General features: G+C 48.4%; 2 protein-coding genes across 7 annotated transcripts; one reads left to right on the top strand and one right to left on the bottom strand.

Moving 5' to 3' along the window:
- Positions 1-157: 157 nt before the first annotated feature.
- Positions 158-21,211, bottom strand: GGA3 (golgi associated, gamma adaptin ear containing, ARF binding protein 3). 6 transcript variants are annotated; one of them, XM_080376738.1, is made up of 19 exons: positions 21,033-21,151; positions 20,060-20,108; positions 17,204-17,285; positions 15,570-15,654; positions 14,735-14,810; positions 14,140-14,238; positions 13,212-13,335; positions 12,156-12,259; positions 11,539-11,619; positions 10,174-10,311; positions 9,059-9,140; positions 8,444-8,560; positions 7,177-7,446; positions 6,484-6,551; positions 5,760-6,082; positions 4,965-5,230; positions 4,613-4,782; positions 3,778-3,888; positions 158-2,545 (listed from the first exon to the last, which is right to left on the bottom strand). In XM_080376738.1, the coding sequence occupies exons 3-19, from the start codon at positions 17,241-17,243 to the stop codon at positions 2,435-2,437; spliced, it is 2,265 nt and encodes a 754-aa protein (XP_080232864.1). In that variant the 5' UTR covers positions 17,244-17,285; positions 20,060-20,108; positions 21,033-21,151; the 3' UTR covers positions 158-2,434. The 6 variants fall into 6 exon arrangements, with proteins under 6 accessions (XP_080232864.1, XP_080232860.1, XP_080232865.1 ...); XM_080376734.1 differs by lacking the exon at positions 20,060-20,108 and having other exon boundaries at positions 21,033-21,136; XM_080376739.1 differs by lacking the exons at positions 17,204-17,285; positions 20,060-20,108 and having other exon boundaries at positions 21,033-21,211.
- Positions 21,196-25,240, top strand: MRPS7 (mitochondrial ribosomal protein S7). The gene is made up of 5 exons (XM_080376939.1): positions 21,196-21,291; positions 22,083-22,274; positions 22,602-22,665; positions 23,529-23,696; positions 24,495-25,240. Exons 1-5 carry the CDS (start codon positions 21,236-21,238, stop codon positions 24,714-24,716), a joined length of 702 nt encoding a protein of 233 aa, XP_080233065.1. The 5' UTR covers positions 21,196-21,235; the 3' UTR covers positions 24,717-25,240.
- The last annotated feature ends 146 nt before the right edge of the window (positions 25,241-25,386 follow it).

Genomic DNA, 25,386 nt, shown 5'->3' with positions numbered 1-25,386 from the left:
GCCCACCTTTTAAACCACTGCGGTTTTAGAAACAGCAGCTTCTCCATTTTCACTTCGTTTGGATGGTCTTCGATAGGACGGGGCAAGTTTTAGGATTTCCAGAAGCAGCACTGTGCTCCACAAGCAGTCAGTAGTCATTAGCTATCCACAGAGCAAAGTAGGGAAAACAATTTATTTAACATGCAGCAGAACAAACGCATTGGAGATGTATATACAGTTACGGCTGTTCGGTATGAAGCAGGAACCTCACCCTACAGACAAGGAACATTCATAGTTTAATTTCCAAAGCTTTTAACAACGCCATTTCCACGCAGCAAGACTACGGCATCTTTCCATTTGGCTGTACAGCGCGGGCAGCGCGCTGCCGTTAACGCTGAGAACAAAGCCATTCCGCAGAAAGCACTTGTGCTCTTCTGACTTCCTCAAAGTCACAGTGAAATTCACGCGTAGGCATCTAAAGCAGTGAAACCTGCTTCCTCAGGACACACGACCCTGACCTAGGCACGACCCCCATGCCTACTGTGTCTAAAGTGCTGGCAAGAACATGTCTGAGGCAGAAAGAAATCTCTCCTTGTCCCCTAGCCTAGTCCATCAATTTAAAACTGCTGTAAGGGTCCGAACAACGCACCCATCCCTCTCACCTGCCTCCTGCATCAGGGAGCTGACACGGCTGGGGTCTTCATGAGCTTCAGACCAGGCATTTACAGCAAGTTCCTTGGCCGAGCTTTGATTCCACCTTCAGGGGCTTCTACAGCTGCCTGGTGCCTCCTCTGATCAGGACCTCAGGCCTTCGGATCTGCTGAGTTTTCCACCTCTAGTGATTTTTACTTTGCAACATAAAGAAAATTCAACTACAAATAACTCCAAGCTGCATTTGCAATAATGGGGTTTACAGCAGCCGTTAATTCCAGCAGCACATTCTGCTCGGGAGTTTTCCCGCAACAGGCAGGGATCTCCTCCTGTGTGCTGATTTTCCCAGTGCTTTAGCCAACTGCTCCCGCTCAGAGTTCGAGGTGAGAGCTGCTGCTCGGCAGCGCTGCGAGAGGCGCTGAGCTTAGTGCCCAAGGACCCGCCTGATCTGTGCTTTTGTCAAGGGGTGTTAGAAAAACCATTCATTTAAAACAGCCTGTCTCAAAGCTAGCTGAGGCACTGCTCGAGATTGGAAATCCAGAGGGAGGTGGAAGGGACTGCTGGAATCAAGTTTTGGTGATTTACACCTAGTTGCTGTGAGACTGTAGCTAGAGGGGTCTGTCTGCTGCCCGCCGTTAGCGCAGAACACTGATGTCCAGCAAAACCGCCTTCCTCCTTGCGGGGACAATTGCACTTTGCCACTTTAATAGAGGGAACAAATGAAACAGGGCATTAAACCCAGCACATGCATTGTCACAGCCCCGTGGAGCCTTCCTTCCCTTCACTGTTTCTATTTAGATATCCTATAGCTCTATTATTTACATCTTGTATGTCATTGTACTAAGCTCAATAAAACACAGTATTCAACTACAATAATAATACTGCCTGCATGAGGGGACACGAAAGGCATCTCTCGTCCCTGGATTCAGTCACTGCACCTGATTAGTGATTGTAAAGACATTTCTGCACTCCAAGTGCTGTCCTCCACCAATACTGACCGCTCCTTCCAGTCCCATTTACCTCCTCTTTTCCCCACACTATGGAATGCCATGACGACAGAAAAATAACCGGTGCAACCATCTGTGTACAAAACGCAGCCCCAGCTGCCCAAAAGGGATCCAACAGGGAGGCAGCTCGCAGTATAAAATAAATATAACAACTGAGGATACAGCGGCGGCGCACAACACAGGGTCTGCTTACATCGGCTGCTGGGAATGGAGCAGCGGAGGGGGAGGAAGGGAGCCAAGTGCCATTTCAGTGTAAAAAAAAAAAAAAATCTGCATTCCCTCACGGAGCCAGCGTTATTGCTCAACATGCTTAGCAGATCCAGTCTGGCACTGAGGAGGTACAAGTCCGAGGGAGGGCATGTGTAAGGGCTCTGCACTGAGGAAGCTCACGGTGGCATCATTACCCCACCAGCCTTTAGGTATCTCTGGACAGCAGGTACAGGAACAAGCCAACTAAATCCCCTTCTGCTGACAGGTCTCCCCTCAAATTACAATAACTTCAAGTTTAATAGAGTGGAAGATAGAACCAGATTCACCCAGAGGTCGAGATAAAAGCAGCCAGCGCTGCCTGGTACTGGCTGCCGTTCAGTTCATGCTTGGCATCAATGTTCCAGGACCCCTTCAACGTGGGGCAAAAACATTCTGGACTAAAGCTACAAGCAGAGTGGTCAGGACATGTAAACAAAGCTGAACATCACCAGTGGATAGCATGTGTGTCCCTCCCCACGTCACATCCATTCCAGTCCTGCGGGATCCTTCCCTGGTCCTGTCACAGAGTCTCTGGCAGTGTCCTAAGGTCATAGATTCCCCCACTGCTCTACCGGGGGAAACTGATCCACTTCGCCCACCTCTGTGCTGGGCTGGTCTCCCAGTGTGAAGGTCAGTCGGTACCTCAGCCTCACTTTCTCCTGCAGGAAAGACAAAACCCGAGAGCAACATGAGAACAGCCCCAGCTGCTCCCCAACAAAACGTTTCACAAAAAAAACCCCAAAAGATTCTGTTGCACATAGGAGGGGGAAAAGGGCCAAGGTGAACTTCATGGAGTCGTTCAGCTATTTAGCAAACCTGAGTTCTTTACCTCAGTTTTTACACCACCAAAGCTTTACTGCTTAGCACGGAACAGCAGGAGAAAGGCAGGAATAACCTGCAATAGCGGTTTGCACCTAAGTGGGCAGCACCCACTGCTCAGCTGCTCTCCAGTGAACCTGAAGAATGCTGCTGGAATAGCTCAACATTTTCAAAATTAAATTTCCTCATCACTCAGAGGAAGATAAAACAGTTCCTGCTCAGCAAAATTCCTAGTAAAACAGAAAGCAGGAGATGGGACCAGTCCTTCTGTAAGGGAATCTCCACGTACCTCACACATTTTCCAACAATCCACCAAACCCCTCGGAGGTTTTTCCTTTTGGACCTCAAAGCTTTCCACTGATGCTTTAAGGACCCTTTTGCTCTAATTCTTAAGTACTAACATCTAGATTTGTCAAATAATTAGAAACTACTTCAACACACAGCTTTATGGAGCAGGCTACTTAAATAACTACAGCAAGGGAAAACATCTACTCAGATGCTCCCAGCAGCATCAGTAGAAATGAAAGTGTTAACCACGTTGTTTCAGTGGTCACAAGTACATCCTCCACGGATAATGGAACAGGCATGGCCTGAAACTTGTCTGCTTGTTCAGGCCTGTCAGGCTCCAGCCTCAACGCAGCAAAAATATTTCTACAGCACCAGCTAATTTGAGATCAACCTAATTATCACCAAAGCCAGCCACTTCCAGCGCAACAAGGGAGTCAAACTTCTGCTACAGCTCTGACTGCTGCCCTTTAAGGCTAAGCCTTATATGACGTTTATCCTTTTGCTGGGAGAAATGTACGGGTCCTTCTCAGACCTTTCTCCTTGCTGACAGTCTGGGAAAAGCCTCCCCTGACAGTTTGGGAAAAGCCTCCCCTGACAGTCTGGGAAAAGCCTCCCTCTAGCCCCGAACTGAAACACCGGGCAGTGACCACCTCTGGAGGGCAAGTTAGGAACAAACAGCTATACCTGCTCAGATGTTTGGTGTTTGGTCCAACCCCCCCTGCAGAATTCATCTTACATCAAACTTTCCTGACAAGGACAGGACAAATCCCGCTGCCCCCCTCACCTTCGCAGGATTTGCCAGAAGCATGACTTGGGTGATGGCAGCAGGCGGCTGGATGGGATTGAATGGAGACAGCTCTGTGCCAGAGGGTGGCTGTAACTTCACTTTCATGGACTGCAAACGAAAAAGAAAGTGGAACCTCAGGGATTATCTCCTCCCTCGGGGACAATGACAGATGCATGCACAGGCTGGGGAGATAACAGCACACGCAGAAACTGAAGAGAATCAATCCACAATGAGAGGATGAGGAAACAAGAGCCAGCCCAGCTTGTGCAACACGATAGGAACAGGCAGACTGACAAGTCAGCTCAGAGAGAAAATACTGGTCGGGTGCACGCCAACAGCACCTTCTATCAGAGCACTCTTGTGTCAGAGGTTTTAATGCAAACACATTTCATGACAGTAGGCAGATCGGAGCTGAGCCTGGGCCAGTTTTCAGAACACAGAGCTGGCCATCCAGAATTACCCAAGTGTAGAAGGCTAGAATGGAACGCATTGTCAGATTTAGGACAGCTGTTAGAAATTCTGATTCTAAAGACCTCGAGGGTGGCTCTACCCATGTAACAGTCCTGTCGTCGTGCTGTCTGAGCCACCTTCATGAACAAGAGACAGCGGGATTGATCTTAGATAGCAAGAAAAACAGAACACTAACTACCTGCGGGTCCTGACTTACCCATCCAGTGTTTTCTGCCTCTGGCAACCACCTTTACGTTTTGGAAAGAGGCAGAGCACAGCCTATAGCAGGGTGGAACCAGGCTGTCCCCAGCCCCTGAGCTCACACCCAGGCCCTCCCACACACAGTTCCGTGTCGCCATGGGTCTGAGCCATGCATCCCTACCTTCGGCACAGCAGCCTGCAGCACGATGTTCTTCACAGGGAGCGGTGCTGTGTTCAGCATGGAGACTACCACAACCAGCACATCCGACCTTCCCGGCGGGCACTCCCTGGCAAAGTGCAAGAGGATCCGGAAGCCGTTCTTGTCATAGGCTGTCACCGGGAGGGCACTGCCTGCCACAGAGAGGAGGGAAGAGGACTGCAGGTTTATGCTGCAGAAGACAAATCTGTAGCAGCATTAGGCAATCGGACTGTTTGGCTGGGACATCCCATCTTTTCTCTCTACTTCATAAGCTTTGTGAAGATGCTTTGCTTTTAAAAAATGTTCGGAGAGGTGAACAACCTGAGATACTTACTGGGTTTAATGGACTCCAAGGGAACATGGACATTGGCCAAAGAAATTTCAGGTGCTTTCAGGGGACTGCCTTGCTGCTGGAATGATGTCGGCTGGAAGAGAGGACTTCCTGAGCCAGCAGGGCAGCTGCTTGGGAAAGGGACTGGAGGGGCTCCGGAGGCAGCGGCAGGCAGCCCTGCAGGTGCTATTAACGGGGCAGGGGTGCCAGCGGTTGGCAGAGTAACCCCAGGGAACACTGAAGGTGTTGCCGTGCCTTGGGTGGCAGTCCTGCAAGACACAGAAAAAACATGGGAAACTGAGCTGGAAGCAAAGCAGGCATTCCACCACAAACCTGGAGATAACAGCACATCGCCAGGACAAAGCAGCGGCCCAGAGCCAGCTGGAGCCTGCGACTCAGCCCAGTCTCAGGGTAGGAGGGGAGCTGCAAGGGACGCGGTGGTGGGGTTAGGCGTCCCTTCGGTAAGTCACGAAGAAAGCAGAGTCCCACCGTGGCAAGGGTGGGCAAGGCCAAGATGGGCAACAGCCTCTGTACCTTAGCAGCCTCTTCAAATTTACATCACACATTTGTATCGGGCAACAGCACAGCTGTTGTGCTCTACCTAGCGGTGCCTGCCTTTCCCTCACGGAGGTGGGACCCTTGCATTAGTTTGTAAACTGAAACCCTCCGAGAAGGAAAAATCTCAATCGCACATTTCTACCAAACCAGAGAGTGGGAAGTCTGCCTCTGAACCTGACGCTGCAGCGAGCCTGGCTTCCTAACTGCAGAGACAAAGCAAAATCCATGACTTTTGGTTACCCTTTGGCTTCTTCAAGGAGTTGTCCCAATGCGTCCATCTTATGTGACATATTGCTCCCCACAGAGGAGCCGAAGTACCCAGGAGCAGCTGGAATAGCCTTAGGAGGCCCCGCAGGGGCAGCTGGTCCAGCAGAGAATACAAATGGTGCTGAGTTTGGTGCTGGGATGCTGGGAGCAGCTTGAGAGGCTGTGAAAGCAGAGGGCAGCGTCACTGATGTTCCACACGTGGTCTGTGATGTGTGATGGAGAAGAGGGTTCCCTGCAGAGTTGCAAGCAACAGTCACCATCTTCGGATTAAAGAAATCCAGGTCCAGCTGGTCATTCTGAAAGACAGGACAAGTAGATGCTCTACCTCAGCTGCTACCCCCTGTTGTAGAGATGGCACTGTTACAGAGGGAGATAGATTTACCGCAAAAACAGGTGCTGGGTGGCAAGCAGCAAAGTCTGTGGCCTATGTCAGGACTACATCTGATCTGTAATTTAAGCAAAGGAAGTGCTAACATCATGGTGGACAGACGGGAAACTGAGAAAGCCAGGTTCAGGGATATCTACTCTGTTCAGACACAGCTATCCCAGGTTTTAGGGCTAAGCCAGACTTCCCTCAGGAACAGCTGCCCCTCTGCCTGTATGTGCGATCACGTTTCTCCAAGGTGACAGAGTGTGTCCGGAGACCTCCCACAGTGACAACCCCTCCCTCCCCTTCCCCCGAGACCCTCCTCTGTACCTCAAACATGCTCCACTGGTTGTTTTCTGAGGTCTCCTTCACCGCTGCAGGTGCTGGGTCATTCAGGCCTGAAAAGCAAAACAGCAAGTAAGTGACTGGAGGAGAACATGAGTTAGGTGTCATCCCTTGGTAGTATTTTCACGGTCATCAAACTACTCGATTCAGCTCTGCCAGAGCCCAAGAACCTGATGAAATGTGCTGCAAGTCTGAGATGACGAAAAAAGCGACAGCACCAGCAGCTGACAGTCATCCCCGGCACACAGCTCTTCCAGCCCTTCCTGATTTGCAGTGTCTTCTGAAAGGCAGGCATTCTGCAGGCTCCTGTACGCAACCCCCCTAAGGCACCTCGTTCTTCAGCACAGCCACAAAGTCAGGAGTGAAATTTGTACCGAACTGCAGCTTGCACGTCCGAGCACCCGCAGAGCTCAGACTGCAATTACACTCAACAGCTATTTCCCTCGCAGCCCGCTCTGGGAAGATCAGAGTTTTTCCAGTACTGACTCACTGACCCGTCATCCATCCAGGATGATGCAAAGGAGTGTGCCCTGAACCTCTCTAGAAACCAAAAGCATCTCCTGCTCCTTTCAGGCATGCCACACGCACAGCCAGCCCTCACACCCATGCTGCAGGAAGAAAGCAGCCTTTGTCAGGCGTGGATTGAGTAGCCCTTTTCCAGGCCCCTCAGTGTCTCACCTAAGCACAGAAGCTCCTCATCCAGCAAGGAGAGGGAGTTGGCTGCGCTGCTCTGCTGAGCCGGTGCGGCTTCCACTTGGCTGGAGGAACCGCTCCGCAACTGTGCCAGTGTCTGGGGAGGAGGCGGGAGGATGGGGATTTCTGCTGGGGCTGGGGCTGCTGGGGGGGCTGGCGTCAGGGTGGTGGGTGCCATTGGAGGTGGCGGGGTGCTGGTGACGTCCAATCCAGCAAGGTCAATGAGGGCGTTGAGATTACTTGTGGAGTTACTCCCTGCAGCAGACAGGATAAGAGCACTACTAGGAAAGAAGGCAAAAAGCTCACGGCAAACCTGGCGTACAAAAGAAATTATCAGAGATGGTTCAGATAACACAGATCCTCACTGAATCACAGCCTACGGCGCTCTGCACAGAGGAAGCCCACACGCTCTCCAACTAACCATTTGCTGTCCACAAGCTACTTAAATCAACCCAGATATTGGGACGTTTCTATATGGAAAGCAACGCCTGCTCCAACCACTGCTCCTTCTCCAGTGCTTCAAATAGCACAATTCTTAATATTTTCAAAATATTTTGAGCTCAGATGAGGCTTTGGGAGATCCTACAGAATTACAATAAATGGGCTACCAGAGAGTTAGAGAGCTGAGGAAAATTCATAGTGTCTCCATCTTCACATTTAGGACAGCCTTGCCCCAGTAAGATGCTGTCAGGCAGCATTACGCATTCCTCTACGGCTCTCCATATAGAAATGTTTAAGTGACCCCCAAATGGTAATTCTGCCACACACACGTCCAGAGTTTTCAGTGGTGAAGCTGAAGTGTGAAGTGGGCAACTGGCCTAAATTCACAAATGGAACTGCTGGCAGTCAGCAACAGGACCCCGGGCCTGGCTCCCACTCTCCTGCTCTTGTCCTTTGGATAAAATCATATTCTTCTTACATGTCACATTAAGGAACAGGACAAATGTGGAGAGGAAAATGTATGGGAACTTCCAGCCATACAAGCATTCAGATGCAGGTTTGCTACTGATGTTATCAAAGGTTTCAATAATATGCAACAAGCTATGGAAAATGCAAAGCTGCAGCACTGTTGCACATCTCCAGAATTCTTTATCCACTGCTTAGGAGCTGTCTTGTGCCCCTCTGATTCACAAACTGTTGGCCCCAAGCACCACCAACAGTCTCACTTTACCACCACTAACAGGAAACTCTATCCAAAAGACTTGGAATTACAGGATTCAAAAATTAAACAGTTGGCTTCCCAGGAACTCACCTTCCACTACAGACATCACAGGGAGATCCACTTCACCATTGATCACTTGCCCCTCTATTATTTTTTTATAGGAATTTATCACACGGGATAAATTGTCACTGGCCTGCAGAATATCCCCTACATGCAAGAGAGACAAAAATGACTTTAGTCACTTTGTTCCCACTAATGCTGAGAGTACTCAGTTATCAACTAAATAATCAGCAAGAAAAAACATAATTATTTGCCTATGAGCTCCATTACTCTCTCTCTGTCGTGCTTCCCTAAGCAATACCCTGACCTTCTAGGTCCATGCGTGTTCCAGTAACAATGAAAAAAATAAGTCCAAGGCTTTGTTCCCCACAGCAACTCCCTTCCCTTTCCAAAGCAGCAGCTGTCCCCCATTATTGCCCCCAGCCTCCCTAACCACCAACTATACTGTCAAGTCCAAGAATTTCAATGATAAGCATAGGGGAGAGGCAAGGATGTTCTTTTATCTGCTTGCTCAAAGCAAAGTGCATCCACGGTGAGGAGGTGTCTTTACAGCAGCCGTTCCCTTGCTGAACCCTTGCACAGTCACAGGTCACAAAAGCAATTAAAAAATTAAAATTAAAAAAGGAGAAGCGTCGCTTAGTTTACCCAAACTGCTGTCATTATCCTCCGTCTCACTGGCCAGCTTGAATAACGTCCGTCTTTTGGTTTCACACCTTTCATAGAGCTCCTAGGAAGACAGATTAAGACGAAGGGTTTCGTCAGCCAGACGCCACTGTTAGCGATACCAGTCAGCACAGAATGACTCCCCCAAGCACGCGCTGGAAGGCCCAGAACAGAGAACCCAGTCCCCCTGTGCTGGACGTGCCAGCGTGGCTGGACAACCAAAATCCCCTGTCCCTGCTCCATCAAGAGAGCTGTGAAGCATTACATTAGCCTGGGGGTCTAAACACAACCTGCATTTTCAACACACCTCTCTCAGTCCTCCCTCGCATCAGCACTTAGGGCCAGCTCGAGTTCAAGAGATGTTCGTTCTGTGTGTCGCAGTAGTCCCTAAAAGCCTGAGGAAGAGTGTAATTGCGCTCCAACAATTACACTTCAATTGTGCTGTAACTACTGCTCGGAGAGTCTGCAACCACCCAGAAAAAAGGTGGCAAGAAGGAAAGGTTTCATAGAAGCAAACCAGTTTTTAAGCTTCTTACCACTGTTTCAGGCACTTGCTGTGATAAAAATGAGTCATTTTATCTTTTAAAATTAAATAAGGTGCAACTCTTCCAAGGCCCTGGGCCCATCCAACCACCCCTGCTGGCTGTTTTGATTTTTATCTTCTTGGTGTTCTCCCAACCTTATAACACTAGCTAAAGCTCTTTCTTTGAAGGGGGAGAACGTATTTTCTGCCCCACTCAGCCTTTAGTTTATCCATCCACAGCGCCGTAAGGGACAGTTATGATCTGCAATCCGCATGTCTTAATAGGAGCAAGAACTAACAAACTTCAGCTTCTTGATTCTGCCACACTGCATCTTTGGAGAACAGCTGGACCTCACTTCAAGCATATGCAAAACTGAGCTATTACCCACTGAGTCCTTTAGGGAAAGGCATTAAAAACATGGTTATTTTCTTTCCTGCTGTTTCCAACAACTGCTCTTGTTTCTCACCATTGCTCTCCCTTTTACTGCACTGTTCGTAATTCTCTGCAAAACTCAAACCTGTAAGAAGAACGGACTGACTCCAGGATTTCTGGGAAGGAGCAGCTCAGACCCACCTTCATGAGCTCCCTATCGGCCTCTGATGAGTCCTCTTTGCTGTAATGAACCAACATCTCATTCAGCAGCTTCACATTGTTATTTACTTCCTCCAGCGTGTGCATGCGTTTTGTCACTTTTTGAATCCGAGCCTCATCCTTCAGGGTGTAAAACACAGACACAAAAAGTGAGTTTCCTTGTAAAGGTCCACAGGGTACCACAACAGCAGGTACTATCTGTAAATCTTGTCAAGCATCATCTATTTAAGGTTAAGCTAGGAAAAAAAACCCCCAACACAATAACAAAAAGCCTCTCCATTCATGTGAAGCTTTGCTTATTTCAGTATCTTTTCACCACCACTCTGAAATGACAAACCCCCTGTATTTCCAAAAAGTCTCATTAAATAGACTTCAATGTATAATGATACCACTAAAACTAGAAAAGTTCCCACAAGTTCCTTTTTGATCTTTTCAGAATATTTGGTGGGTTGTTTTTGCGGGGGGTGGTGGTGGTTTTGTTTGGTCATTTGATGCCATTTTACGAAAAAGATGTGTTTGAAGCAAACCATTTACTAGGAACAAGCAGCACCCTCTGGTAGAAAATCTCCACCCAGCTCTGATTTGAGATTCCAACTAAAGGTGTAGGAGAGCCTGCCCTGGGGGCAAGAGAAGCCTGGATGGAAACATTTCAGTAACCTATACATCCTCTTCAGTCTAGAGCTATCCTTTATTTTGCCAGAATCACAGTGAGTCATTTCCTGGACTCCAGAATTTCTAATGACTGCCATGGGTGGATGCGCCACCGCTCCACAAACAGGAAGGTGTTTCCATGAAGCATGCTTGTGAGAAGGCCCAGTCCAGTGACTCAGTCTTCAGTATCTAGGGGTGGTACTGTGATGCTTCCACCAAACCCTGACACGAAATACCATCTTGAGTGATGAGAATGTATCTAATTACAAGGGACATTCAATCCTTGCCCTTTCTTGCCCTGTCCTCCACCAGAGACACCAACTGCAGATGTTTTTGCGATACAAACATCTCCCAGCTGTGCGCCAGAGTCAAAATCACAACACATTCACATCACACAGAGCCCTATTAAGTCATCAGATAGTGCCCCCTTGATGCTGGTAACCATGGGGACTAGCTGCAAGTTAGCACTGTTAGAGGTTTTAAAAATAATAAGAAGCTGGATGTCCCTGACAGTCAGCCTCATTCAGTCCCCTCAACTTAACTAAGGAATGTACTAACACAATGCTCCCAGAGCCTGAAAAACCCAGGTTCTGACATTCACACGATCCCAAAGCTCGTCACCTGTTTTGAAGTCAAACTGCTTAAAACCTGGAAAACAAACCGCTGACTGGAACCAATCCTACAGCAATTTCTTACCTCTTTTACCATGGATTTTATAAGCTTGTTGGCCTCTTGCAAATCATCTGGGTTTTTGCTTTTCAGCAGTTTGGCTAGAAGCTGTAAGACGAGAAGAGGACATTCAGGAAACAAAGACCCTTTGGCAAAGGGAAGCAGCAAAAGGAATCTAAGTGCACAGTCCAGGGGAAAAGAGACACAGCCCACTATTACAAAGCTGACGCTGCTTGCATAGTTACAGGGATTTCAGCAGGAGTCATTTATGGTTTATTATTTTGTGTGAGTTGCTACAGTCTTGCTTCCACACAGGACATATACTGTGAAATCTCAGCGACTTCTGACACTAGATATTTATTCCTCCTATACATTGGTTTTGGTCCTGTGTGTGAAACGTTCTGTGCCTTCTCCTACTGCAGCAGGATGGCACTTTAAGCAGGAATAATCTCATAATGGTAATACAGACAAGACCTTAACTGGAACTTCAGGTTAGGTTAGGTGGACAAAGCAATGAGTTCTGTGGAAGTACACACCACCAGCACAAAAATAAAAGCCAAATGAGTACATTTTACGTCCTTATTCTAAATGTGCATCGAATAATCACTTTTCGTTCATGATTACGATACGAGTCTTCACTGTACCTTGGATTTCTCCTCATCATCAAACACAGGGTTTTTGGGACGAGGCGGTGGCGAAGGAATCAGGGTTCTGTCTGCAGGTATCACGGGATCAAACATAACGATTCCTGAAAGCAGAAAGGGAACCCATGTGGGCTCGCACATGCAGTCATACCAAGCAGTGCGCCCCACTATTCACAAGCTGCGATCAAAGCGAACACGCAGTCAGCCTGTCCATTGACACTGTTCCCATGAACAATACAGGAGCAAAACCACTGGGCATGCTAGCTGCAAAAACAAAGAAAGTTTTCTTTGGTAAAGGCCCAAACACCAGCAATGTGTTGCCACGTCCATATTGCTCCTCTAATTGTTCGGTAAAATCAATAGCTCTCCACTATTTGTCTTTCCCCCTTTCACTTTAGCTGTTGAACCACCAAGTGAAGTCCCAGATAACCCAGCTTTGTGCAAACTCAAGGGCACGACGACTGTTTGTGTAAACGAGCTGAGCAGGAAAGCAGACAGCAATGCAAAATGGTGATGAGCAGATTCCTAACCATGAGTGGGGGAAGAGCTAAGCTCCCTGCTTGTTCCATTTGTGAAATCCTTAGATCTGTGCTCTACCTCAAGAGCTTTCCAATTTTTCATATGTTGAAGCCGCATGCTTCTCAGCTGAGCTTTTTTCACTGTGCCTACACAAAAAAATGTGTATCAGTTGAACTAAAGGTACAATTGTAAAGTGCTCTAGTGAAAAGAACACAAAAGGCTACACAGAGGCTCTTACTTCACTTTAAATTAGACCTGTTCAAATAATTTAATAACTAGTTCCAGAAAAACTCAAAAAAGGCCCTGCAAACTAGAACAAAAGTTTGCAAGGTGTTTAACTGATCTAGTTAAAAAAGCCAACACAACCCAGCCCAAGGCATTTAAAAATAATGAGAAGCTTTTCATGGAATTTCTCCCTTGTTCTACCCCCCTCAGAGCTTGCCTTGACCCCATGCAATTAGAAGCTGTACATTTTATGACACTCCTGCTTAAAGCACAGGCTGGAGAGAATGCATGAATGGGAAGCTGACTTCCTACCTTGTCGCTTCAGCATGTAATAGGCATCCTTGATTTTGGATTCCTCTGGCAATGCCACCGTCCAGCTATACAGCAATTCAATGACTTTGGTCTTCACCTTCTCTGAAACTCTGTCTCCCAGGTACTAAGAGTAGAAAAAAAAAAGATGTAAATTCTCCAAATTCTTCATTTCCTTTTAAAAATAATGTCCTAACCCAGAGAATGGAAGTTTAGTGATACAAAAAGTGTATAATCCAAGCTCCATGATGATCTACGATACATCTTATACAGAGGAAAAAACGCTCCTCTAATATATTTGAAGTAACAGTGAAGAGAAGTTTTGTGATCATCTTCAGCAAAAGAAAAAGCAGCTACTCTGTTGGTTTCAGGATTTTGCTATTTAAAAATTACAGCAATACAGATAACCACACCCTCCCCTGTTTTATGGGAAAGAACCTGGGAGTACTTTGCTGCATCGATCATGCCATGGGGTGCCTCTGTCTATTTTTCACCACATTAAACTGATCATGAATGCTGAGGGACTTCGCCAGGCACTCTTCACACAGCAACTGGCAGCAGAGTGAGGACTAGAACTCTATGGTATGTTGCCAAGTCTCTTGTTTTAACCTCTGCATCACACCTCGCTGCACTGACACTGGAGTTTTGTTTTTAAAAAAAAACAACGCAGCCCAAGTTTTAGAAGCCATTGAGTTACAGGAAGGATTAGAACTGTACAGACTATATACTGATGGGAAATAAGCACAACTTACTGAGAAAAACAGTAAGCAGAGCACTAAAAAAAAGCCCAAAACTTAGCTAACAAAGGCTCTTCAATATAGACCAATCAATGCAATGAGCCAGATAGAGCACTGCAAACATTTTGGATGTTGCCTGTAGCTTACAGAGGCCAAACAAAAAGTAAACAGAGCCATAAGGCTCAGGGACTAACCTTTGGAGACACAACTTTTATTAACTCGTTTAAAAAGCGAAACTTCCCTACTTCATTATGAAATCTTCTCCCACAATTCTTCATACAAGCTTCTAGCACCTGCATTCAAGTAACAAAAACAGGGGAGGCTGAAATGAACACCAAAACCCTACAATAACAGCATCACTGTGTTCTGCTCATAGGGGAACTGACGGACACACATCAGCGAGATGTGCTCTGCAAATCAGGCACGAATCTCTGAACTTTAGGGGTGACACATGAAGGCAGGCTGGTCTCCCACCCCCAGCCATGTCTATATGGCTCTTAAGTCATCTCCCCATCAGGTCTCGTAACAATGACCACCAATCCTGCCTGAACAGAAACAAAAGCAGCTAAAACTAAACCAGTTATTTCTGACTGCCCCGTGGCTAATGAGCAACCTGGACACTTTGGTTTGGTAACCGTGTTCCCTCCCAGCACAGGGGAATTGAAGCATTCAGCCCAGAACCAGCCCCAGCTAACCCCACTGACATGCACCGTGCCCCCCTCAGACTCCACACAGATGACATAAAATGACAGATAACTGGATTTAAGAGGAGGGGTAAGGACTACCTACTGTCAAGGCTTGGACTGCTTCCCATTCCTGTGGCGACTGGATTTTATGAGCCAGGAGTCTCACAGCTATCTGTGGCCTGAAACAAAGCGGATCCCCATTACAAACAAAGCAGGTGAATGCGCTGAAGGATTTCAGACTTTCACACATTCTGCTGTTTAAATGAGATATACCTTTTGCATAATTAAAAGGAAATGCCACTTAGTACTCTTTAGCTTTCCATCAGTGTGCAAAGGCTGACAAGAAATGTTCAGACCATCTGTGTAAGCCTGGATGTTTGCACATATGAAAGAAAGCGAGGGCTGGTAGTCCGAGCCAGCAATTCCAGATTCCTCCTTAGGAGGAGCCGAACAACTCCCAGTACAGTCCCCAGACTAGGAAATCACTTCATTTCTCTTGCACTAGTTTCCTTTTTCCAGAAGAAAACACTTCTTCCTTAGCTCACAGGAATGCTGTGACCCAGGAGGTTTCCTCAGTTAGGCCTTGGAAAGATTTGAAAAATGTGAAGCCACATCTAGACACTAAGAGTTATAACCCCATTTTACAGAGCGGCAAACAGAATGACTTTGGCTAGACGAGAACCCTGCAGCCGCAGAAGGTCACATTAGAGACAGACTCAGAATTCCCATTTTCCTAGTGCTCAGCCTGCGTATAAGTCATGCTGCCTTTCGCAGAAGAGAAACCACACTTCACAGCTTTTTGCTTCTTTTGTAGCCAGATCTTCCTTGCGATATCAGTATATACATATAAAAGAAAGCATGAAAGTTTGATGATCAAATGACATATTTTAAACTGTGAATGTTAATTTATTAAGTGTAGAGCAGTTTGGGACACCCACCCTTCGAGTTCTTTGTTGATCTGGTCACAGAATCCAATGATGTATTCCCAGTCTTCTTGCCTGTTAGATGGGTTAGTGGCTTTATCTTTGGCAAGGGAAAGAGAACATATTACCAATCAAGCAGAAGAGACAATATAAAAGGTCATGAATTTCTCAGAGAAAAGCATTTGACATCCATTGCCAACTATAAAAAAAGGTACGTCTGGTTCGGGGAAAGGGTGTGTCCAAGTCGAGACATCCAAAATATCCAGCAAGAATCACTGCTTTCCAAAGAAACAGGCGCCAAATCTCAAGTGCTTAGAAACATGCTATTTCCATACTCTACATGAGAGTACAAGATAAAACATTTGAGCTCACAGTTTCCCTCTCCCTCTTTCTATTTAGCTGTAACATTAAACTCCTTAAAGGCTAAACCCTCACACTTGCTACACAGGCAATTTATTTTTGTATTCCCTGGAAGTTTTGTAGAAGAGCTGGAACATCAGATATTTAATACAAGTCACTTAGCATTAACACCTGTTTTTAGAGCGCCAGGTGATTTGTTAGATGCCTTAGCATTTCTCCTAGGAATTATGAACTGAAATTTATTAGTATACATTGAGTTGCTCTTTCAAGTAACGAACACCACAGCCTGTACCTGATCAGGCATTCAAATCCTGTACGTTCAAACCGAGAGATCAATGCTTTACTGACGGGGCTATTTCAGGCTCCTGAAGGATCTTCCCTTGTGTACCAGGACCTTGCTTATTGTACTGATTGCAGAACAGTGAGGCTATCAGCGTCTTTTTTCATTACGAATGCATCTTCTCCATGTATTCTATTTAACTCTGATGGAGCACTGAATTTACGGTAGACAACACTCCTGCTTTAACCTAATTTTCCAGCCAAAATGACAAACATCACGATTTTTCTTTCTTGTAAGGGAAGAAACAATGCACTGTAGCTATATATTTCAGGGCTGGCATTTAAGAAGCCTTCCTCAAAATTTTAATACAATGGAAAGAGATACAGAAAAGAAAATATTGCTTAGCCAGACAGTATAAAGCAGGGGATGAAGGACAGGAAAAAAACCAGCACACATCCCTGCACTCTTATCACAGAGGGAAGCACAATGAAATCAACACATGCTACATTACACAGCGTCATTTTTTATCATCATTAAAACATACTCTCTTAACTTTCCACAGGCAGATAAAAACAGCTGTCAAACATCTACTCTGAAACCTCGCTTTCACAGTGCACCTTAGTCCTCCTGCTGTGGCAGTCCTGCAAGGTTTGCTCATATTTTCCTCCTCATGGAAGGGTAGTTGTAAAGCAATTTTGTAAATTGTTCCATGGATTGCATCTGTGAAATATTCCGCAGAGGCGGATCTCTGCGCCCGCTGCTGACTTTCATGGGAGCCTAGATAAGCAAAAGGCAGCAGCCAGGGAGGACTAACTGTAGGATCACATCTTGTTGTACTAGCTAAGCTACCAAGCTATTTTTTGAACTCCAGAGATTCAAGGGAGGCTTAGTTTAAATCGCAGCTGCTGCAGAACCAAGCAACTGTTCAAAACATATGTGGCACTTAAACCTTATTACCACACTCACAACTGCTGAATACCCTGGAAGCACCGTGAAACCATGGACTCACAACAACTGAAAGTCTTTTCATGCAAGTCAAATGGCATCATGCGTGGTTCGGTGCTCCAAAGCACCTCTGCTGCTCTGCAGGCCTAGATGAAAAAAATACAGTTCTTGGCTGGAGTAAATGAGATTTATTTAATAAGTACAGGAAGAGTACAAACAAGTAAGGATACTCAACCAAATGAACTCTGTTGGTTGCACATCCTGAAATTAGGAGAAAGATGTGGTACAAACAGGAAAATTTAACTGTTTCCATATTCCAAGTGTTAATTTTAAAGCTGTTACAAACACCTCCACAGATTTCTTGGAATGACATTGGATTATTTCAGACTCTCAGGTCGAGTTCAGACCCATCTAAGTTTTTGCACCAAAAGCTCTCGCATAAAGATCGTAAATTCTTAGAAGGAGAGAGAGATTACTGAAGGGAAGTTAGGTTCCACATGAAGAAACTCCCTATTTCTGACATTCATAAAATCTCCACGTGAAACCCGAGTTCACAAAAGTTAATAAGCTTGACCAGAAGTCCTGCCCTGGCTCTGGAGATCGATGTGTTCGCATGACACAATGCAATGGTGCATATGGATACTTGCTGCCAGCCTCGGTACAGCCATATGAACACAGCATCCCAGCTGAGCTACATTCCCTTGCTTAACCTTTTCAGGACATCCCTCACATCTGACAAGGCATAACTCAAAATCCTCTGTTTCTATGTAGAATGTGTAAAATGTGGGCAGGGGGCTCCTCTGCACTGCCTTCTAAATACATTTAAACCTTTATATGAAAGGTTTCCCTCCGTATAGAGAGTTGGTGCTCTGGAATATCAAATCCTTGTCTCTCTGTTGAAACTGCCAACAAAGGCCCGTTGGGTACCGGTTGTAAAGTTTACTTTCAGAGACACCTCCCACACCAGGTCCCATCCTGAAAATCCCATTTCACATTGGCAACCAAGTGAATCTGAATTAGCAACCTGGGAAGTCTCAGCACTACCCCAGTTCCGCCACCGCATCTGCCTTCGCTTTCGGACACCACCACGCTTAGGATGTATAAAGTTGCTTCAGACCTGACCTAAGCATCAGAGACATTCAGCCCTCAGTTGCTGCTAGACCTGACATGCTCATGAGCCAACATTCAGATGCATCATTAGATATGAAACAAAGGTGCCGGTTTTCTCTATAGAGAAACGACACTGGAATGCAGAGAATCACAGAGCATTAATTGACTGGTAATGAATGCTCATATTTTCTCTACTGAAATGAGACAAAAGCCATCCCAACAAAGAGTTTCACTACGTCAGGCTTAGCATATGAATTGGGAATCCCCAGCCCAAGCATGAGTCTAACAGTCAGATTCTGTTTGTATCCCCGGGAGGAAAAGGAGAATGCTGACCCATGACAATACAAGGGGAAAAGAGATGAAGACAATCATCTTTTACCCGTCTGCATCTCTTACATAGCTGGACATTGCCTAAGCCTGACACGAGTGGGATACAATAAGCTTCCTTTTGGATGCGGTAGAAAAGGCAGTGCTAAAGTCAAAGGATCCAGCTGTGTTTGTACAACTGACACTATTTTCTGACCTCCTCTTCTGTTTCAGCTAAGTGCAGCAGAGCCTGCCGGCAAGGAGAGAACAGAAAGGATCGCCTTCTCTCCCCCCAGCTGCCTGAAACGAGGCAGAAGACATGAAGATGCTAGATCATCACTGGCTGAAGTGCAGACCTTGCTGCAGTATTAGGACACGAGGATGATGTTACTTCATGGGTCTATGACTCCACCTGATGACAGAGCCAGGGCAGCCTGGAAGGCTGCGTACCACTGGTACAGAAAAAGAATCATTGGCAATCAGGAATGTTTCGTCTTCCTGTGACTGGGAAGTTGGCTGTGCTGCTGAGCAGTTCTGGCCCTTCCCTTTTAGTAAGGGCACAGCAGGTGCACACCCTCAAGGTTAGCATTAGACACAGCACGGCTTTGTGATGGTTACAAGAAAAAAAACCACTCGGGAGGCCTGGTGAAAGCACTCAGATGCACCAGCCTTTGCACCCTGCCGCCCTGGTCTGCATGACTCCTCCGGTAATTTACGTACACTTAATGCTCCCCACTCCCCTACCATGGGAGGAGCGATATAATCACACCAGCACAAATCACTGTAGCAGTGACCTGGCATAAATGCATCCTCTTAAACGAGAGCGCAACATTCAAGCCATGAAAAATGCGTACACCACTGCAATCAGGCTCACTGCAATATTTCTTACAGCGAGTAAGGCCTCTGCAACGCTACCCTTTAGCGTACGTTCTCCAGCGCAGAATATCCTACTGCTTGGCCAAGGAGACATAACTTCTCTCTTAACTTCCACAATTGAAAAATAGCCCCCCCCAACAAAGTCAGGAAGCTTTCCAGGCTATACAACTTAAAATATCCTTCCTACTAGAGATATTTTCACACACAAACCTAACTTGGTGAGTCAGTTCTCCTCAGAGAAAGATTAAAAGGAAGGGATGTGGGTGTTTGTTCATGTGTCTCACTGGCTACAATAAAAGATATTGACAAACTGTGGGAGTTCAGAGGAGGAGCAAGAACGGTAAAAGGAACAGAAGGGACTGATCTAAAATGAGAAGAGCAAGCTGAAAACATCATTTAGCCAAGTAACTCCTATAACAAATGATGGTTCCACGTATGTGTCTGAATTTTATATAAAAATACCAAGAAAGATATGGAAGGATAACTCCAAAAGGGTAAAAGGTTTTATACTCTGAGGTATTTAGGGTAATGACCATCACCTGCTCTTTGCCTAACACCTGACTACTTAGGAACTTCGCTCCCTGCTGTAATCAATTAACTATTAAAAAAAAGAGGAAAATCTAGGCACCAAGCTGGCGATGCGCAGGATAGCCTCCCAAGGACAGCAGCAGCAGCTCCTGTGCATGGAATATATGAAAACCAATTACTGTTATGACTGATTCATTCAAGAATCACCCCCCTGATCCTCACCAGCAGCAGGTCGGGATCCCTGCCTGCACAGCCCACAGCCCCATCGCCGGTGACTTGGGGGCAGAACAGACACCCAACGAGGGGGCACCCAGCAAGGGTTGGGGATGAACAAGCCACATGGGGTTGCCCCCATCTCCGACATTTCAGATTCTGTGCTAAAAAATAACTCGATGAAGAATTTTTCGACGTTTCAGCCTGTAGGGAATGGCCACCCGTAACTCCTGCAGCTGAAGCTGCGGCTGGGCACAATGCAGAACCTGGCTGCTTGGCCAGCACGGTTGTGTAACGCGTTAATACAATTTATTTGGGAAATCCCTACAGTTCTGAGCCTCACCGACAGCACTACGGCTGCACGCCGGCTAACAAAACCCAAGCGAGGGGAGAGCAGCCAGCAGGGCCAGCCGCTCGCCGTGAGGGCAGAAGCCCCAGGAGCCTCGCAGGGGCCCAGCAGGGCGGGCTACAGCCCCCCCGTTCCCCACCCCCCCGCAAACGCATCGACCAACGGGCCCTGCCGCTAAGCCCCCCGCCGCCGCCGCTCCGCGCCTCCCCGCCCGGGGGGCCGGGCCGCCGGGCAGGGCCAGGCCCCAGCCCCTTCCCCCCGGGGGCGCATCCCCGTGGGGGTCCCTGCTGCGGGGGCCCGGCCCTGGGGCGCTGCCCCGCCCCGCCCCTGAGGGCCCAGGCGCGCCCGCCTGAGGGGGGCGGCGGGGAAGCGCCCTGCTGGAGGGGCCGGGGGGGGGGGCGGGCCGAAGGGGGCGGCGCTGGCAGCCCAGGGAGCCCGGCCGCGGGGGCTGTGGGGCCGCGGGGCCCGGGGGAGCGCGCCGAGGGCCGGGGCAGGCCGCGGGGCTACTCACTCAGCCACGACTCCAGGCTCTCCCCTTCCGCCTCCGCCATGTTGCCGGCCCGGCCCGAGGCCCCGCCCAGGCGGCGCGAGCGCCCAGCGGGAGGGCGGTGCCGGGGCAGGGACCGCCCCCTCCAGGCCGCCCCGCCCCCATGGCTCCCGCCCCTATTGGCCCCGCCCCTTCCGGGCCCTGCCCACCCCACGCGCCGAGGGAAGATGGCGGCGCCCAGCGCGGCAGGGCTGGGCCGGCGGTTGCGGGCCTGGCTGCCCCGGTGAGCGGGCCGCGGGGGGCGTGAGCGGTGTGTGCTTCCCCCGCGGACGCACGGACAAGCTAAGCGGCGCTCCCCGGGCCGGGCGGGGCCGTACGCGGTTGACGTGCTTCCTAGGCCTGAGCGTGACACTGCCGGGGTCTCGCGTGGGCGTCTGTGTAGCCGGGGCCGGGGGCCGTCCGCGAGGCTCGGGGGGCGCTCAAGGGGGTCGTCCTCGGGGCTTGGGGCGGCCGGGGGCCCTTCGGGGCCCGGCCCGTCCGCCGGGTTCGGGGGGCCCGGCCCGTAGTGCCCCTCACGGGGGTATCTGCTGACCCGCCGCGTCGGAGGGGCGCAGGGATCTCGCTACCCCCTTGCTTCTCTTCAAACCACCACCTTTTGCTGCAAAGAAATGAGTAACGTTCTGGTTGAAGGTACTGGCCCCACACAGAACAGCGCTTGTCCAAGCCACCCCCCTGCCGGGACCCGCGGGTGACAGCCCTGCGGCCCTGGGTGCTGGCAGGGGCTGGCAGGATGGTGCGCTCAGCACTGCTGGCCTGGAGCTGTGGGCTGCGACTCCCATTCCATCCAACTCGTGGGCCTGGGGACTGCACGAGAGCTTTGTGGCGAAACTGCAGGCCTTGGTGTTAATTTGTGCCCCTGGCTCTGCCGCAGTGGAGAGGCAATGATGGAGAGGAAGGCGGAGATGCCTCTCAAGTCTGATGTGACCTTCTGAGATGCGTCTGCATCTGTCCACGTCCCCTCTACAACGTACCACATACATCAGCGTGCAGCCCCCCTTCTCTTCTTCTTTGCAGGTTGACACAGGTGAGATGGAGTCGCTACAACCCCAGTTACTTAGAGCCAGAAGTGAACAAGGAGTTTTATCGGAAACCTCAGGAGGAGCTGTCTGAAAAGGAAAAGGAAAAACTGGAGGAGAAAGCTGTTAAACCCATAAAAGCTGCTCCTCCCAATGTCTCCAGCTCTGTGTTCAGTGACCCGATGATCAGGTCAGAGAAAGCAGCGTCTCCTCTGCTGTTAGAGCTCGGTCCCATAGAGCCAAAATGCTTGGGAACTACACTGTCCTCCTCAGCCTTTGCTTGCTGTGCTGCACGTTGCCTTCTGTTACAGCACAATCCCTTTATGCCAAGTTAATCTTTTCCCACAAAGCCAGTCCGTTGACTGACAGTGATTAGAGATAATTACAGCAGATCTAGCAGCACCCAGAGTTAACCATGGGAACAATACAAAGCCGGGGGGCGGGGGGGGGAGGACTTATTTCAGTGGATGATAAAATCAGAATTTAAATCAGATCACATTTGGCTTTGTGTTTACAGTAAATTCACCAATATGATGATGAAGGATGGAAATAAAGTGCTGGCCAGAAGCCTCATGGCTCAGGTGAGAACTCATGTTTCTTCTCACTATTATGTTAAAACAATACAAAATGGAAGGCTGGGACGTCAGGCCCACTGGAATTAGGAATTACCAGAACTCCGGTCGCCTCTGTGGTCCCAGTGTGTTTCCCTCTGCACACGTATTGTTCTCACCATTATTTATCTGATAAGATGTACGTTTTGTACAAGCCCTAGGCTCATTCAGCTCACAGACCAGGGGGTGGTAGCTTAATGGGGAACTCTTTCTGCTCTTTGGTATTTCTTGGACCTTATATACTGCATAAACTGAGAGAATACCCTTAAAAGCATAATTTTCTCAAAAGATCTTTCTTCCAGCTCTCTTTCATGCCTTATCTTCTGTATAACTTGCCAATGTTATCAGATGTGTCACCTGCATGACACAGCTTTGACCCCTGCTCTGACCTACAGTAACTGGTAATAGCCGGTGGTCCCATTGGTGTGTTCCACCCTTGAAATGGGGACACACGTTGCCGGAATGTTCCCCAAGTAACTGCCGATTCCTTGTGACAGAACACACAGGCTCTGGGCTCTTCAGTCCAGGTTTTGCAGGGGAGGATGCTTAGTGCACACAGACCTGTATTCCTGTCTCCACGTTGTCCCTGCCCTTCCCTGGCTTCTGGCCCAGGTTTGTTATACTCTGCCTCCTCACCCCAAATGCAATGTCTGATAAAAAGACTGAAGTGCTGGAAGAAGGCGAAGTAAAACTTGACTTAGAGAATTCCCAACTGGCCTGTAGGGCTACAAAACCAGCTGCTCAAGTGAAAATGCGGTGCTTGTAAAAGTGATGTAACTTCATGGAGTGGGATAATCCATCTGCTCTACGTGTCTCCTTGTCTTTGTCCCAAGACCCTGGAGGCCATTAAGAGGAAGCAGCTGGAGAAGTACCACAAAGCTCCAGAAGATGAGAAGGAAACAATTGAATGCAACCCTTATGTCATCTTCCACCAGGCTCTGAAAAACTGCCAGCCCATCATTGGGCTCAGCAGCATCACAAAAGGAGGCAAAACCTACCAGGTGAAAGGGGTGGGTGGGTGTGCTGGGAGCATATCTGGTCGGGAGAGAATTAGCTAGGGAAGCAGATGAACTGGTTTCCACCCCTCCAGCTCAAGAAAGTGAGCCACTTTGCATGAAAACATCACCTAGGAACTCCAAGATCAGGACCCCAGCCTGTGAGCATTCCCCAGCAGCAGAAGTCTCTGCTTCTTTAATTAGGTAAGGAGTACGCAGCAAATGTTGTCCAAGGAGACAGAGATCAGTGACAGGCAGCAAAAGAATTTGCTTCCCTTGGACTACCAGTCCTGTGCTCTCTGCCGTGTCATGTTACTTGCGTAGAGGTCCCAAAGCCCCGGGGCAGTTCAGTGTAGCAGGAAAGGTCAACTAGACACAGCGTGATATTTAAAACATGAGCAGAACCTGTTCTGAAGTATGGGCTCTGCAACACTCGAGACCTGATGGAGAAGTGGTATGTGGCGGCATTTCTCTGTCATTTGGTGCAGGGAGTGGTGAGCATCTCCCTTCTCTGCTAGCACAAACCAACCTGGATCCAGTTCCCAAACAGGCCAGAAGTCGGTACAAAGGCCGGTGTCTGCTGGCAGTACCCAAGGCTGATGAGCATTTCTGTTTGGTAGCAATGGCCAGTTTCTGTGGACAGAGGAGGTGAATTGGCACAAAACAGCTGTCAGGAGCTGGTCTTACTGGAGTTGCAGCACAATGTAAAACTGTACGTGTCCAGCTGGACCTGTGTGACTGCTGGAGAAGAGCAGGTTGCTGCCCTCTCACAGTGTGGTAACTTACAGCTTAAACCTTTCCCAGGTCCCAGTCCCTCTGAAGGACAATCGGAAGCGCTTCCTGGCCATGAAGTGGTTAATCACTGAGTGCAGGGAGAACAAGAACCGGAGGACGCTGATGCCTGAGAAGCTCTCCCAGGAACTGCTCCAGGCCTTCAACAACGAAGGGCCCATCATCAAGAAGAAGCATGTGCTGCACAAGATGGCAGAGGCCAACCGGGCTTACGCCCACTTCCGCTGGTGGTAGGGACTGGCATGGGACACAGTGCCACCAGCCCCACGGCCTGGAGAGCGGAGCCCCAGGGCTGCCTGCCTGGGAGAAGCGGGAAAGGTGGACAGCTTCTGGACTAAGCCAGGGAAAGCTCATCCGATGCCCACAGGGTTCATTTCCTTTGTGCTTGTGTGGATGGGGGAAGGGGAGGATATGAAAGTTACCAACCCCTGTACAGATGCTCTAGTTATTTCATAACCATTTCCCTGTGAAGACAAGCCTTAGATGTTTTTCTTACAGCAACACTGTACAAAATAATCCTCCACTTACCTATTTCCTGGGGACTTGCAAGTCTCTGCTCCTGTAATCAGCAATGATTTTGGCTGCACAGCTAAGAGCAGAGATGGAATTTTTTTCACACCATAACCTGCCTTAGCAGTATTGGTACAAAAGGCAATAAAAGGCCCTTTTTGATTTTTGGTTCTGGTCATCGGCAACACTATCGGCACAGATTTGATGGGAATGTTAACGGAAAAAAATAAAACCAGTTTTATGGGGAAGGTTTCTCAATTCCAAGTCATTGCTTGAGCCTCACACTGCTCTCTCCAGCTACCCCGCTTGTGTAAAGCCACGCTGACACCCTACACCAGAGGAGAAAATTACTATTGCAGCCTTAAGGTTTCAGTCAGGAGTGACCTGTTAAATA

The sequence above is a fragment of the Falco punctatus genome, assembly GCF_963210335.1.
Source record: "Falco punctatus genome assembly, chromosome: 1".
NCBI lineage: Eukaryota > Metazoa > Chordata > Aves > Falconiformes > Falconidae > Falco > Falco punctatus.
This window is presented reverse-complemented; position numbering and strand designations above follow the sequence as displayed.